Source organism: Canis lupus, chromosome 30 (assembly GCF_003254725.2).
Source record: "Canis lupus dingo isolate Sandy chromosome 30, ASM325472v2, whole genome shotgun sequence".
Lineage (NCBI taxonomy): Eukaryota > Metazoa > Chordata > Mammalia > Carnivora > Canidae > Canis > Canis lupus.
In genome coordinates this window covers 21,390,223-21,406,089 of record NC_064272.1, presented here as the reverse complement: position 1 = coordinate 21,406,089, position 15,867 = coordinate 21,390,223, and the positions used below count along the sequence as shown (strand labels likewise).

The window sequence follows — 15,867 nt, the reverse complement described above, 5'->3', positions numbered from 1 at the left end:
TCACCAAAGATGACTTCATTACTAACTGCCTCTAACTTTTTGAGGCTGAGTGACATGAAAGATGTTGATGTTTGGTTATCAGATATGGTCAGGTGCAGAGCCTTTGGTTTTCTATTTGTATTTTTTATTTTTCTATAGAATAAAGATTTTTTCCCCTTCTGTCTCTACAGATTTGTTTCCCTTCTAGATGAGACCATGTGAAATTTAGTATTTGTATTTTTTATTTTTATTTTTTTAAAGATTTTATTTATTTATTCATGAGAGACACAGAGAGAAAGAGAGAGGCAGACACAAAGGCAGAGGGAGAAGCAGGCTCCATGCAGGGAACCTGAAGTGAGATCCTGGTCTCCAGGAACACACCCTGGACTGAAGGTGGCGCTAAGCCGCTGAGCCACCTGGGCTGCCCCGTATTTGTATTTTTTAAATCATGAAATAAACACACAAAAAGTGTATGTAATATAAATCCTTTATTTATTTTTTTAATATATATTTTTTTAATTTGAAAGCAAGAGAGCAAGCAGGAAGAGGGATAGAGAAAAGGAGAAGCAAGAGGCAGACTCCCCTGCTGAGAGGGAGCCTAGCATGGAAATTCTGGGATCATGACCTGAGCTGAATGCAGATGCTTAACCAACTGAGCCATTCAGGCGCACCCTAAATCCTTATTTAAAATAATAAGACAAATATCTGTGCACTTATTATTCAACTTACAAACTAGAACATTACCAAAATCTACAACCCTTCTTTTGCCCTCCCCAGCAGCATCTCCTTTTCTTCCTCCAAATATAATATAAATTCTTACTTTATTTTTTAAAATATTACATTTTAATGCTTTGCTGAATATTGTGCTTATCATTGCTTTGAAAAAACTTGTTTATCATGTGTATATATATATCCCTGAGTATAGTTTCCTTTTGCATTTTTTTGAACTTATTAAAATATCATCACTCAATATATTCCTTTCTGACATGTTAACATGCCATTTAGGGTATCAACGTTGGATACTCTGCTCTGCATTAGAAATATAGCTTTTCTCAAGGAGTTCACTGGGAAAAGGAAGCAAGAAATAATTAGAACAGGGTAGTGTGTATCATTCTAATCATCTGATTTGTTGTTAGTCCTAGCAGGTAATTGAAGTGTACATATCACCTGAGATGTTTTAGAAACTAAAACCATTGGTAGAGTAACAGGCTTGATTGTATAGCAGTAAATGTCCTGTGCTAGTGTAAATGTCATTTACATTTATTCCCCTATAGCATTCACAACCAAATTAAGAACATACCCTTTTCCTAGCAATTTCTCTTTGAAAATGTTTGGTGAAGAGCACAGATAAAATTTTAAGCAGAAACAATTTCTGGTCCTCTGGAAAATATTTGTAATATAAGTATTATTTGTTTTTGAAAAAGAGTAGTCTTGTGTCCCTCTTGTTTAGTCAATTTTAAGACCTACGGGTTATAAACTAGCAGTTTGGTGATGATATAGTGGTGGCAATGACAGTAATGGCACGTTTCAGAATGATGTGGCTTGAAATGAATTCTACCCCCGATGCAAAAGTTAGTGCTTCTTTGTCCCTGAGCTAAGAGATACACCTGCACACATCCAGCCTCTGAAGCTTAAGGAAATGCCTATATTCTATATTCTTTTTTTTTATTCTATATTCTGAATGGAGATACTGTGCTTAAATTTAATGGTCATATTAGTCAGAGTTCTCCAGAGAAACAAAACCAACAGGAGATACACACACACACACACACACACACACACACAGAATAAGAAAGAGAGAGAGGGAGGGGGAGAGAAGTTGAGAAAGATTGATTTGTTTTAAGGAATTGGTTCATGTGATTGTGGAGGCTAGCAAGTCTGAAATCTGTGGGCTGGGACTAGCAGGTTGAATATTCAGGTAAGAGTGGATGTCACAGTCTTGAATCTGAAATCTGTAAGGCAAGCCTGGAAGCTGGAAACTTAGGCAAGGTTTCTATGTTGTAATGGAAAGTGGAATGAAATGGAATTGTTTCTTCTTCAGGAAACCTGTCTTTGCTCTTAAGACCTTTAGCTGTTAATGAAGCCCACCACATCATGGAGGGTAATCTGCTTTACTCCAAATCTACTGGTTTAAATGTTAATCACATCTGAAAAATACCTTCATAGCAACATCTGGACAGCTGTTTTACTAAATAGCTGGGCAAAAGAGCCTAGCCAAGTTGATATATGCAATTAATCATCACAGTGGGCTTTGGCCTTCAAAGTTCTAGTCAATCATTAGGGCTATCCAGGGTCGATCCCTGACATTTAGATCATCACATTATTTTCTGTATATATAATCAAGAACCAAACTCTCAGAATGTGGAGTCCTGAGCTCCAACCTGATCCTAAGGCATTATGTATTTAATTCCAGAATGTGAAATTCTACAAGACTTGCATAGATTACTCCCGAGTGAGGGCTGTCACCACTCTCCAGCTCTTCACTCACGTTTAAGTTTGATGCTCCTCTTTTAGAATATCTTTGGCTAAGGGGCTCCATTTTGCCCCAGGTTCTCCACTTAACTGCTCTAATGGTGGTACAGGTCCACCAGGTACAAGTTCTGTGCAATTCCAGGCCAGAGCCAGCAACACAAACTCTTCAGCCTTTCTACAGCCAAAATTCAGACTGGCTGGCTGGGAAGTGCATGTGATTCTCTCATCTTACTTTTCCTTGGCTGAGGCCCTCCTTGAAAGAAGGCCCTCCTTCTATCATCATTCCTTCTTGTGCGGCTGGGTGCTTTTTGATACTTCTTCAGAAGTAATAGCTGGATCAACGTTTGGGGGAAAAAAAACACTGAAAGAAAGCATTTCTGTCCATCCATTTAGCCTCCTCTGGTGTTTCTCAGTGGTACCTACCATGAGCCCAGGAAGATCAGAAGAAATCTGTAGTTATGGTTCTAACACTCTGAAGCTTGAAATCTGGTTAGGGCACATAAAACTGATGTTTCCAGTGAAGCTTACCAAAGAGAAAACATTTATCTAGCCAAATATCGGAGGCTTATTATTTTATATCAACAACCAGAAAAGTTTTGCCTGTTAACTAAAAGTTTTAGGCCACAGGCATGAGCAGTTAGATCTCATTAATCAGCCTGTTAGAAGTGTTCCATTATTTGAGTTATGAGACCTGTAACTTAATTCAAGAAGAAAAGTTGAAGTCACTTGAAGACAAAGTGAAAAGATTGAGGCTCTTTCTTCTATAAAGTGAGAGGTTGATAAGGGAATGTTTACTGAAGTCTGTAAAATCGTAAAAGAGGTAGGTTATATAAAACCAAAATAACATAATTTTATGGCTAAGTTTACAATTATTGTACACATTCTAAAACCTAGTGCTATGTCATCCTGGTCAGAAATATAATTTCATAAGTTCCATATTTCTATTTCATCATATCCTAATTGATTAAAATACTGTTTAGAAAATTATGATTAAGAACAGATCTATCTTAAGGCGTTTTCTCTTTTAAACAAAGTACAAGTATATGTTTTACATATTTACTTTTACTTAGAAAAAATCTTACTTAGAAAAATACAACTTGGGTGTAGTACCATGTGGTGTAAACAACTGAACTATTTTACTTTTTACTTTCCTATGAATGAGCCAGTATATATTTATTACTGGAGTTCCAGCTATAAAATTCAGGTAAGGGGTTTAAATATACCCTAGAGTATTATTTAAAAATAAATTTGTTTCTTTCAAATAGAATACCAAGCTTGGTCTATGACATTTAGGGGAGAAATTAAAATATTAAACTTTTATTACCTAGTAAACTGAAAATAAAGTAAAGGTTAAATAAATACAAAGCAGAAAAAATATATATACAAAATCACAACCTCTAGGAGGACAAATAGTCTACTGTTCTCTACTGTGGGAGCTTTATCAGCAGTAGTAAGTAATTCCACCTCTAGGGCAAGGCTAGTACTCAAAAATGTAAACAAGTATGTACTTTGTTTATACAAAGAAATATGCAGCATGGTTTGTATTTCTTTATAGGTATCAAACAGCTAAATGGATTGTTTCAGCACACCAGTAGGGGCCAGCAAAGAGCTCTTAGAGTTTTCAGAACAGATTTGGCATTGAGATATGTTTATTTGATGTGTTAAATCCTTTTTAGACTTCTTTACTTACCACAACACTCTCTTAAGTGAATGAATTGCAGAGACAGTGGAATAAAATATCTTGTGTGCTCAAACTATATTGGGGTATAGTTTTTCTGTCTAATCTGCATATATTTTTAATGGAATGTTTGCTTAGGCTATTTCTTGGCAGAGTTTTAATAGTCAAAATATAAATGGCATCATTTAAAGACTGTACTACTTGGCTGGAAAAGGCCTTAAAATTACAGAAGAAAATGCTTGGTGACAGCTTCTCTTAAATTTTTCTTTCTCAGACCTATGCTCAATTTTTCAATAGTATTACTAGGCTAATTTTGTGTTTCTATCCTTAAGCTTTCACTTTTTATAAGTAGTGTTTTGGAAGCTAAAATATTTATCTATTTGATTTAATGCTTGAGTTTTAATTCACCCCAGAGTTTTGGTACTTCCAAATTTATACAACTGTTTGAATTCACTCATTAAAAAAAAAATTAACAGAATATATGCCTTTCTACATTAACTAACTTGACAAGATTCCTAGTTTGTCTACTGTTTGGAAATTCAATCCTTGATTTGATACTCAATTACATGGGGTTTCATTCCTACCAACTTCCTGTAATTTTATCCCTATGGGTAAAAATATTAGTGGTCAAACTCTGCTGGAGAAAGTATAGACGCCGTGATTCACATAGTTAAATGTTCATTTAGTAGAGCAGGAGTGAAAAAATACTGTTTCAACTTGAAATGCTAGAAGATTGTTGTTCTTGTGTTACTCATTCATGCAAATTGGAGAAGGTATAATTGAAACAAGGTTGGCAGTGTTTGAGGCAGTGCGCTGCAGCTGAGCTCAGCTTAAAGGGCGCTGGAAATCAAGTGCTTTGTAAGTGAAGGCATTTTGACTACAAGCGATTCAAAATATTTGGAAACGTCAGTCTCAGGAATGGGTCGTCTTTTTCTTTCTATGATATCTGGTATCTAAGGTTTTACTTAGGATAAAGACTACTGCTTAAGAGCTCTTTTAGGCACCACAAATGATTTTTTCCTTCGATGCAGTGCAGCTGCTTCTAGCCTGTCTACCGACAGAGATCTTTGTTATGACTTTCAGCCCTTAACATGTTTGGAAATGAGAACAAATGGCACAAAGCTTACGATTGCACTTTGCAGCCAGAAGAAGCAATACTTATCCTTTGTCAGAAACCTCCGGAGATGATTTGGATAGCAATGTTCACATGTGCTTCAAAAGACCAACACGGATTTCAACGTCTAACGTTGTTCAAATGAAGCTGACTCCTAGACAGACTGCACTAGCTCCGTTGATACAGGAAAACGTTAACTCTCAGGAAAGATCATCTGTTCCTTCACCTGAAAATGTTAATAAAAAGAGCAGCTGTCTGCAGATTTCACTACAACCAACAAGGTACAGTGGATGTCTTCAGTCTGGCAATGTCTTAGCTGATGGTGATGATGCTTCATTTACATCTGTCTTTAAGGATGGCATTTACAACAATGCTGTGGCTGAGAATGAGCTGAATGCTGTGAATGATGGTAACCTTGTAAGCAGTTCGGCCATTCACAGTGGGAGCCTCAGTAACTTTTCCACCAGTGAGAATGGGTCTTACAGCAGCAATGGTAGTGATTATGGATCATGCACAAGTATCACAAGTGGTGGTTCCTACACAAACAGTATCATCAGTGACAGCAGTGGTTATACTTTTCCACCAACTGATGATACTTTTTTTGGTGGAAATTTATCTTCTGACAGCACCTCCAATAGAAGTGTGCCAAACAGGAATACTACTCCATGTGACATTTTTTCAAGAAGTCCAAGTACCGTTCCTTTTGTCCAGGATGACTTGGAGCATGGACTAGAAATTATGAAATTGCCAGTGACCAGGAACTCGAAAATTCCACTAAAACGTTGTTCATCCTTAGTCATTTTTCCTAGGAGTCCTTTAAATACCCCACCGACTTCTCCAACAAGTACAGACGTTCTTCCAAGCAAAGGATCCTATCAAACCTCACACCAATTTATTATTTCTCCTAGTGAAATTGCCCACAGTGAAGATGGTAGTAGCACTAAGGGATTTCTTTCAACAGCTGTCAATGGACTTCGGTTATCTAAAACAATCTGTACTCCCGGAGAAGTGAGAGACATACGACCACTTCACAGGAAGGGTTCATTACAAAAGAAAATTGTTATTGCGAATGATAGTCTGAATCAGAATGTCCGTGAAAAGTCGTCTGAAGGGTTTTCTTGTGTTTCAGTGCATTTCACCCAACAAAAAGCAACTACATTAGATTGTGAAACAGCAAGTGGTGATTGCAAACCAGAGATGTCAGAAATCAAGCTTAATTCTCATTCAGAGTGCATTAAGCTTATGCAGAGGACATCTGCATGTTTACCATCCTCTCAACACCTAGATTACCAAATAAATATCAATGGACAGTTGGAAAGACCAAATTTACAGATAAACAAAAACCATGCTATTTTACAGAGAAGTGTTTCATTGGGAGGAACTTACCCAAATGTTTCCTGTTTATCCAGCCTCAAGCACAATTGTTCTAAGGGGGGACCATCACAATTACTCATAAAATTTGCACCTGGAAATGAAGATAAAGTTGATAACTTATCAAGAGACAGTAACAGAGATTTCACAAATGAACTATCTAATTCTTTAAAGCATTCTTGTAAGGTAAGTTTCCTTTGGTCTTGGTAATTGTTAATTTATACTAGAAAAGCTTTATGAACTATTTGGTTAAAATATATTAGAACTTAGCAAGTGTTTTATAGTCATAATCTTTGTATTTGTAAATCTGAGGAAACTTCAATAGTTTTTCACTCTCTGTTATTTTACTAGTGTCAAAAATATGCATTAAAAAAAAAACTCTCTAAAATGATTTAAACCATGAAACATTTCTGTAGCATGAAAACAAGCTTTAAATAATAATTTATTTCATAATATTTTTACCTTGGTATATTTTTTTCTTCAAGTAATATAGCATTTTAATGTCTAACTCCATATTTTATTCCTACTTTCAAAAATGTTCATTTAGCATTCTCCCCTCCTTAATCAATGTGAAATAGGTAAAATATAGAATACTTATTTAAAATACTAAACAATAAAAAGCCTACATAAAAATGTGAAAATCTTTTCACAAATGAACACAGAGAAAATGTTTCTCTAAAATATGCGTATTTAGTAGAACATTGATAAAAACTATTATGCTGCTGTTTTAAAGCACAGGAAAAATAACTGGCATTTGCATTTGTATATACCCTTAACCACAGGAATTTTGTTTCCACCCAGTTTTCCTTTAGCTACCAGTTAAGATTGCCTTCTAAAATGTAACTTAGTCTTTCAACAGTATTGAATTCTAATTTTATATTTTTTGAATTTGGTTTCAATTGCTAGGCATTTCCCAAATACTCCTAGTTACCTTATTAATTTGTTATTTTGGTAATTTTGTTTATTAGTCATTTAACTCTAATGTATCTTAACCAAAGCAGTTTTTTATATAATTGAGCCTTTCCAAAGCATTTGAATTTAAATAGATTTTCCAAAGTATTTGAACTTAAGTAGATTTTTAAAATTTCTGTATTTGGAAGGTCTCACCAGATTCCAGGAAATTAAATTTTTTTTTTTTCTGGCTAAACCAATTCTGGATGACAGTACATAGTATTTTAGGAGGAAAAAAAACCCTTATCTGTTTATCTGTGTTCATATAACACTCAATATCTATATTTAAAAAAATTTTTTTAAACTTCTGGACGTGTAGCTTTAGGTAAATAAAATATTAAGTAATTGCTAGTTTTCTCTCTTTTGAAATCTCATAAATATAATTATTGTTACCCAATGCCCAAATGTTAATAGAAGCAAATACTTTACTGAAGATGAATAAAGATCAGATTTCAAATTCTGATCTATGTTTTAGGATTATTTTATTTATGAAACTTTAAAAAAAACAGCTTTAGGAGATTATAATCCATGAAACTGTTTTGCCTCCTGAAAGAAAGCAATGAAATGACACTATAAAGAAACATGTTAATAATTTGCAAACTGAATTACATGTACCTTGTAAACTTATTTTACATTTAATGAAATAATTAATCTGAAATGCATAATTAACTTAGAAATATTTATAGGTAAATATATTTGTAGACATAGCCTTAAAATAGTTGATTTTGTGGTAATATTATAGTTTGTTGTTAATGATACTTTTGAAAAAAAAGTATTTTTAATGTTTTTTAATAAAGTGTGACTAAATGCCTTTTTGCATAGCTAAAAATACATACTTTTATTGGTTTTATTTAACTTAGGTAAGCTAACTTAAGTATTTTTTTGTGACAGCCAAATGTCTAGCTTTGTGCAGATTCTATTTTTTGGTAGACTATTGGATTATAAATAGTTCAGAAATATGTAGTTTGCTGGAGAGTTTTAATTTGTTCCTCCGTTTAATGTTTATTGAGCAATTCCATATAAAAGTACCGGTAAGCAATAGAGTGTCCACTAAATTCAACATAGACTAGATCTAAATTGATCTAATTGATTGGTAAGGGCTGGTTTTAAAAGGAAAATCCTAATGTTGTTTTTCCTAAACTTAGCAGTGGCAACAATACTGGGGTTTTAGAAATAATCCTGTGTTTATCAATAATTATATATTAATCTAATTATAGTGGCATATTGTAACTCATTTATAAATAAACAGCTCCCAAAATATTTCCCATGACTCCAGTTAGTCTGGGTTAGTATTCTGATATGCTGAGTCTGGATTCACATTTAACAAGTTGATATTAGAGTAGCATTTAGTAATGTCAGCTATCTCTACCGAGCAGCCGTGAAATTAAATCACTGCTTTGGTCAGGGACCCTGGTTTCTAAAGCACTGAGAGTCTATGAATTCTTTTCTTACATGTTTAGCTACTAGTCTCTAGCAGCATAGAATCCAATTTCTAGCTCTCAATAGTAACAGCTCATTAATGGCTAATATTTTAAAATCTAGTGAGAACTTTTACCTGTATCTGCAACAGGGCTCTGTTCTGTGTTTACAACTTAGAATGAAAATGGGACTCTGTAGTCTGCATGATGATGTTTTATTTGCTATCAAAGAACATAACAATAACTGGCATATGTTTCTTATATATACTTTTTGAAATACAAAAAGCCTTTACTTTTGTAAAGGCTGTCTAATGACTTTTGATCTGAAAGTAGATAATTGATGTTTTAACCTTGTGTGTAATATTTTGTCATCTCAGTCAAGAAGTAGTTTTTATCTAGTTACAAAAATTACTCTTCAGATTTCTAAACTTTCTGGAACAGTTTACTCAATTGTTATTTTATTTTTTCCTATCTTTCCTCTAAATCTCCTATGTTATGTTATTAGGATACTCAGAGATTTTGTTATCCAAGATATTTAAAATACCTCAGCATTTTACCCAGGTTTGTACATGTCCTCCATTCTTCACATATATGCACATTTTTACCCAAAAGTTTGGCTTTACATTTTTTCTTTTTGTTATAAGTTTTTTCTTTATTTTCTGTTTCTTCATTCTGGGTAGGTAAATTGTTTAAGCCTAGTGCAGTAGAACTTTAAAAACCCTATCTCAATTATTTCAAAAGTCTTGAACACTAATATCAAGATCATACATTTCAATAGATTACTTAGTTGTTCTTCCTAAAATAAGTGTTTTAAATATATATTTGTTTTAGTGTTCCATTATTTTCTCAGCCCCTATTAATTTGAGCAGAATATTTAGAGACATTTGGTTAATTTTGAGCAACACTTAATCTTTCCTATAAAAACCAATATAACATATAAATATTGACTCTAAAACTGTGATGCAATGTGAATGTCTAGTTCTAGAAATTTGGTGAGAGATGTATGCTTATAAATGCATATCTCTTAGAACTGAGGAACTATAATATTAACTTCAGAGTAGTTCAGGGAGCTGAATTGTTTGTTTCAGAAATAGTTTGGATTTCTCTGTAGATATGATTTCTTTAAGTCATTCATCTAGCATGCATTTGAGTGCCTACTATTTGCCAGGCACTGACCCCAAGTCCTGGGAATAAAAGATAATAAAATACGGTCTCTACTTGAGGGAACTCCCATGCTAGTAATAGGGATACACTGGTAAACAAACAGAAATCCAGTCTAATATGTGATGTGCTAAAATAGAAGTGTGGATGAGAAAGTGAGAAAGATGCAAGAATACTTGTCTGGAGGAGAAGACCTAGTTGGTAAAGCAAGACTTCACAGAAGTGGTGACATTTGAGCTGAGTCTTGGTAGTAGGTGAGTTGGAGTTCATCAGGCAGCGAAATCAAAGAGGATATTCTAGAGCAGAGATTCTCCATCTCAGCACTATTGACATTTGGGATGGATACTTTTTCTTGTGGAGGTGCTGTCCTGGGCCTTAAGATGTTCAACAGCATCTTTGGCCTCCACCCACTAGATGCTCGTAACACTGCTCTCTTCTAGTTGTGACAATCAAAAAATGTCTCCAGATATTGCCAAAGGTCTTACAGGGCAAAATTGACTCCTGTTGAGAATTATTGCTCTAGGCATGAGCAACTGCACTGCACATGCAAAGCTAGATGTGTGAAAAGTGATGTAATGAACTAAGCTAGAGAATCCAAGAGAAGGGAGGGTGAAGAAGAAATCATGCATTATTAGGTTCCTGTATTGAGAGGGTCCTCCCCTGTATTGCTGCTGTCAAGTAAGGCTGTTGGAGATACAGGATCAGGGCTTAGGAGAGAAGTGAGAGCTGGAAATGTAGCTTCAGAGTTACCAGTGTAGTCAAGGCTTTAGGTAAGGATGAACTAAAAAACATAAGAGTGAGATGGGAGAGGGTGGTAAATCGGAATTCTGGGGACCACCAACTTTGAGGGGACAGTGAAAGCAGAGATAGTCAAGAGACTAAGAGAAGAGCCCCTGGAGGGGCAGAGAGGCCAGGAAAGCAGGGAGGCCCAGAAGTCAAGGGAAGGGAAAAATCAAGGATGGCAACATACTGGACTATAGAACCTACGCATCTGCAATGTGGCAATTAGGAGGTCCTTGGTGACTTCAGCAAGAGTGGGCTCAGGAGGATAGCATGAAAGCCTGGCTGAGGAAAAAAAAATGAAACAGATAAGGAAGCAGAAATATTTGTATCATAAAATAGGCATGAGTTAGCATGGGCACAATATATATTTAATGACTGATGTATAGAAGACACAGTATTGGGTGGATATAAATGCACAAGACAAATTCTCTATCCATGAAGATATTGCAGCCTATTCTCTAGGAGGAAAAGGGGACTTATAGCTCTCTCTTCTTTTACCTTTGAACTGTAGAATTAGTGAGTATAAGCAATGAAACAAAAATGGAGATTCAGTAATTCAAAATGAAAGAAACAATACATTTGAAGGTGCAGATTTGACACTGCCTCTGAATAGTCACAGCTCATTTTGAACAGCATTATTCTTAACTTTCTTATCCCCCTCTCTACCACCAAAAAGAAGTTGAAACAAAAACAGAGCTTCCCTGGAAGCAAGTCAGGGTTTAAGGTCTGTTGCTACAAACTACTTGGAGAATAGGCATCTCTGCCTTTCTGTCACAGGCTTCTTCCAGGATATGGAGCCTACCGTGCACTAGCTGTTGTGAGGACTCCCACCTTCTAGACCCACTCTCTCTCTGCATTTGGGTGATAATAAACAAGATATATCAGAAGTTAGGACCAGAAGCCTGTAGAAGGTGCTGGGCAGAGTTCCTGCGTGTGGCTAGCCTGTGTGTTGAGGTCAGCAGGCTGGTTAGCAGGCGTGAATGAGTGCTAAGAAAGGGAAGCAATGATCTTGTCAGCATGTCCAGGAAATACCTGAAGTATTGCTCAAGCCTGTGGTTCAGTATTCTTTGTTTGTCATGAGTGAGACCCAAATACTAGAGTCAGATGAAGACAGACACTTAGCAATGTGAGAAAGCATTTCAAAACAAGAGGTGAGCAAATCTGTCCCAACATGGGAGCAGAAAATTGAAAAGCAATTTTACCTACACTGAGATTTAACAAAACTTCTTAGATAGAACTAGAGCAGATCTGAGAACTTGAAAGGACAAGCAGATAGCTTGTTTATGTACTTTGTAGTTCAGTTCATGAGCTAGTAATAAGAAAGACCATCTGGACCAAGCGAATCCACCATGTTTTTAGTTAGGCTCTAGGATATCTGTGGCGGTGGGAAATGGGGGGAACATGGCTTTCTCTTGATTCAGATGTATTACAGAACCATCACACGGTGACATGTTGTGTGATTTACCTTAATATATTACCAAGCAAAAAGAAATTCATGTCAAGGATATTGGTGGGTGCAGCAGACAGTCTTAAGTTCAGTCATTTGTTAAATACAGAAACATTCTTAACAGATTTTTTAATCTTTTGTTCCTTTTATAAAATCTGAGTATAACATTTTATGATATCACTAAAATAATATTATCCAGGACTACTTCCTTTTTTTCCCTTTCTCTTTTGAATTTTTGTTGGCAAACTGCCTTCTAATGTTTTGAAGATTGCGATCAGAAAATGCCTTACATTGTCAATTGGATTAGTAATTCTCAAATTTTCATGTCCATGTATATCTCCTGGAGATCTTATTAAAATGCAGATTCTGTTTTTTTAGCTCTGGGGTACCTGAGAGTTCCATATTTTTAACAAGCTCCTAAATCATATCAATGCTCCTAATTTCTCAAACACACTTTGAGAAGACCATTGTTTTATGAGAACAGTAATACAGTCTATAATTGAAGCATCCAATGAGTCCTTTGCCCACTTTTGTATACAGGAGAGCTATAAGTATACTGTGCCCAGGGCCAAAATAATTTGCAAAGAATTTTAAATCTACCTAGGCATTAGAATTATTATTTATTGAGACTATGTAATATAGAAGATATTGTTTGGACCAAGAAACATTCAAGAACAGGTTTGCCTGCCTGCCTTATAGAAGAACTTTAATATGACTCTTGCAGAATTCTGACTATTACTTCCAGGATTACATTTTAGTTTCATTTAAGAGTTTGAAAATACTAGTCTATAACATTTGCAGTTTTACTTAAGAGAATCTCTCAAATTTATAATGGCTGCAGTTCTGATCTATGTTGCTTTTTTTTTTTTTAAAGATTTTATTTATTTATTCATGAGAGACCCAGAGAGAGAGGCAGAGACACAGGCATAGGGAGAAGCAGGTTCCCAGTGGGGAGCCTGATGTGGGACTCGATCCCAGGACCCCAGGATCACACCCTGAGCCAAAGGCAGATGCTTGACCACTGAGCCACCCAGGTGTCCTGAGGTCTATGTTGTTTTTAAAATTGTTGCCTACATTAATTTTTCCCCCTCTCAGCATGAGATTTGAAAAATACACAATTGAAATGTTAATGTTTCTTAAGTATTTTTGCTTTTTCAAATATCTTTCTCTTTGTGAACATTTTGAACCTTTTCAGTATACCTTCCTGTAGCAGCATCAATTAGGGTACTAACAAGAATTTTTGAATCTTACACTGACTTATGTAATAAATTGAAAAACCCTATATAATCAGTGCTTACTTATGAACTATCCTTTTGATAGTTCTATAAGGAGAATATTTAGAAATCTGTCACATACAACTTTGTAATGCCTCTTAAAAGTATATATTACTTCTCAAATATAAATCAGGACATGAAAATCATAGGACTTGTCCTTCCTATGGAGCACTTTTAAGAAATCTTATTGGTAGCTGGGTTTTTGTAGACTTTGTAGCTGCTTGTGGCTTAGCCTAATTTCAAGGAGCCTAATAAGGTATTAAACATGTCAGATAAGAAATGGGGAAAAGGAAAGATATAGCAAAAAAAAATAGTCAAAGATGGGGAGATAGAAGGTAAGCAAGCAGACAAGCAAATGTAAATTTTCTAGAATTGGTCAGAGGAGAATTCTAGAGAACAGATTAAGCAAATAGGTAAACTTTTCTGAACTCTCCTTGACTAGGATATAATTCCCTAAATCAGGGACTTTTTTTGTCTTACTCACTGCTATATCCCAGTATCTAGAATAGTGCTTTGCTCAAAACAGACACTTAATAAATATTTATTAAATTAATGACCAAAACTAGGGGACCCTTTATAATGGTAGAGATGACTATAGAATCCTGATAGATGAGGGTGACCAGACAGTCTTGCTCAAACAGATAACCAAACTAGGATATTTAAGGGATGACTGTAATGATGAGCGGGAGTTACTTGATGCTTCATCCTTTGCATGAAAGAGTAGCACTCTTAAATGAATACCTTGTCCCTGGGGTGGATGCCAATGGAATATTATGATCGTGACTCAAGGATTAGTTTCCACAGTGGAGTCTGATTCATAGCCTACATATTCCACTAACTGGTACCATAGAACTATGTGTCTGGATGGAGGCTCAGATCAAATTTTCTGAAAAAAAGATTGAAAGGGCAAAAACTTTTAAGGGTATTTAAACAAAGGCCATTTGAGCAGCTTTAAATTTATCATTGTTTAGTAGAATGATTTTTTTCATTGCAAACAATGTTAGGAACTGGATTCTTAGAGTTGTTCCTGGAGTTTCAAGTCACTGTTTTAGCTAAGAATGACCTTTACCTTTTGTACCAAGGCTGAAAGACTGAACCCTCTTAAAGAGTCACAGAGCTTAGTGGAAACTAAAGTCATGTTCAAAGCAAATGAGTTTAACAAGTATTTCTTAGTAATAGAATATGTGCCTGCTGTGAGTGGCAAATCTTATTCCTGGCTTTGAAGAGTTTACAGTTTAGATGAGAAGACAGCATAATCTATTAAAACACACACACACAACTCAAGTACAATACAACATAATATATAATAATGTCCATATAACTACGTTAGGCAGGTGAGCAACTAAGCTCTGAGATATGTGATTACCTATATAATTTTTAACTAATTTAAATTTTTATCAAGATAACACATGTGCCTGTTTTATTTATTTTTTTTAAGATTTAATTTATTTATTCATGAGAGACAGAGAGACAGAGACACAGGCAGAGGGAGAAGCAGGTTCCATGCAGGGAGCCCGACATGGGACTCTATCCGGGTCTCCAGGATCATGCCTTGGGCTAAAGGTGGCACTAAACCACTGAGCCACCCAGGCTGCCCCCATGTGCCTGTTTTAAAAATCAGGTGTTATTTCTCTGAAGATTCCCTTTCTGCCTTTTTTCTCTGTGTTCTCTCTTCCTAGAATTCCTATGAGCCAAAGTTTTCATCTCTTGGATTGCTCCTGTAATTTACTTTTCTATCCTGTTTTCTGTTTTTTTGCCTCCTTTCTACTTTCTGGAAGACTTCTCATAAGTTCCCCCTTCTCTTTAATGTTAAAATTTTGGTTATGTAAATTTGTTTTGAGTCTTGCATATTCTCTGATTCTTATGGATCATCTTACTATTACTGTTTTTTGTTTCTCTTTTGTTATTGGACATTTTCCTTCAGGTGTCTGGCTGTCTCTTCACATTTGAGAGTAAGTCACCACCAAGTAATCTGGAGGCTGTATAATTGTGTGGGGCTTTTAAACTGATAGACCTCATTGTTGGGAGACTTCTGACTATCAGTATCAGAGGTCAGTTTATTTCCCCCACAGAAGAAACTTCCAATGATTACCCAGTTATGTTCTTTTTTAAAATTTTAAGTTGCATAGAGCCTAATGAAGGGCTTGATTTTATGACTGAAATCAAAACCTGAGCTGAGATCAAGAGTTGGATGCTTAAGCATCTGAGCCACCCAGATG

The 15,867-nt window shown here is 35.4% G+C and overlaps 1 protein-coding gene across 5 annotated transcripts in view; it reads left to right on the top strand.

Moving 5' to 3' along the window:
• The window catches only part of NEDD4 (NEDD4 E3 ubiquitin protein ligase), a 122,809-nt gene that overhangs the window by 45,697 nt on the left and 61,245 nt on the right, over positions 1-15,867 (top strand). The window contains exon 3 of one of the 5 annotated variants that reach the window (XM_049104097.1): positions 5,161-6,800. The exons of 2 other annotated variants lie outside the window; for them this stretch is intronic. In XM_049104097.1, the coding sequence (XP_048960054.1) occupies positions 5,241-6,800 (1,560 nt within the window). In that variant the 5' untranslated portion in view covers positions 5,161-5,240. Of the gene's footprint in view, positions 1-4,865; positions 6,801-15,867 lie in introns of those variants that run through there. 2 more of the 5 variants (XM_035708881.2, XM_025472712.3) reach the window with 2 other exon arrangements.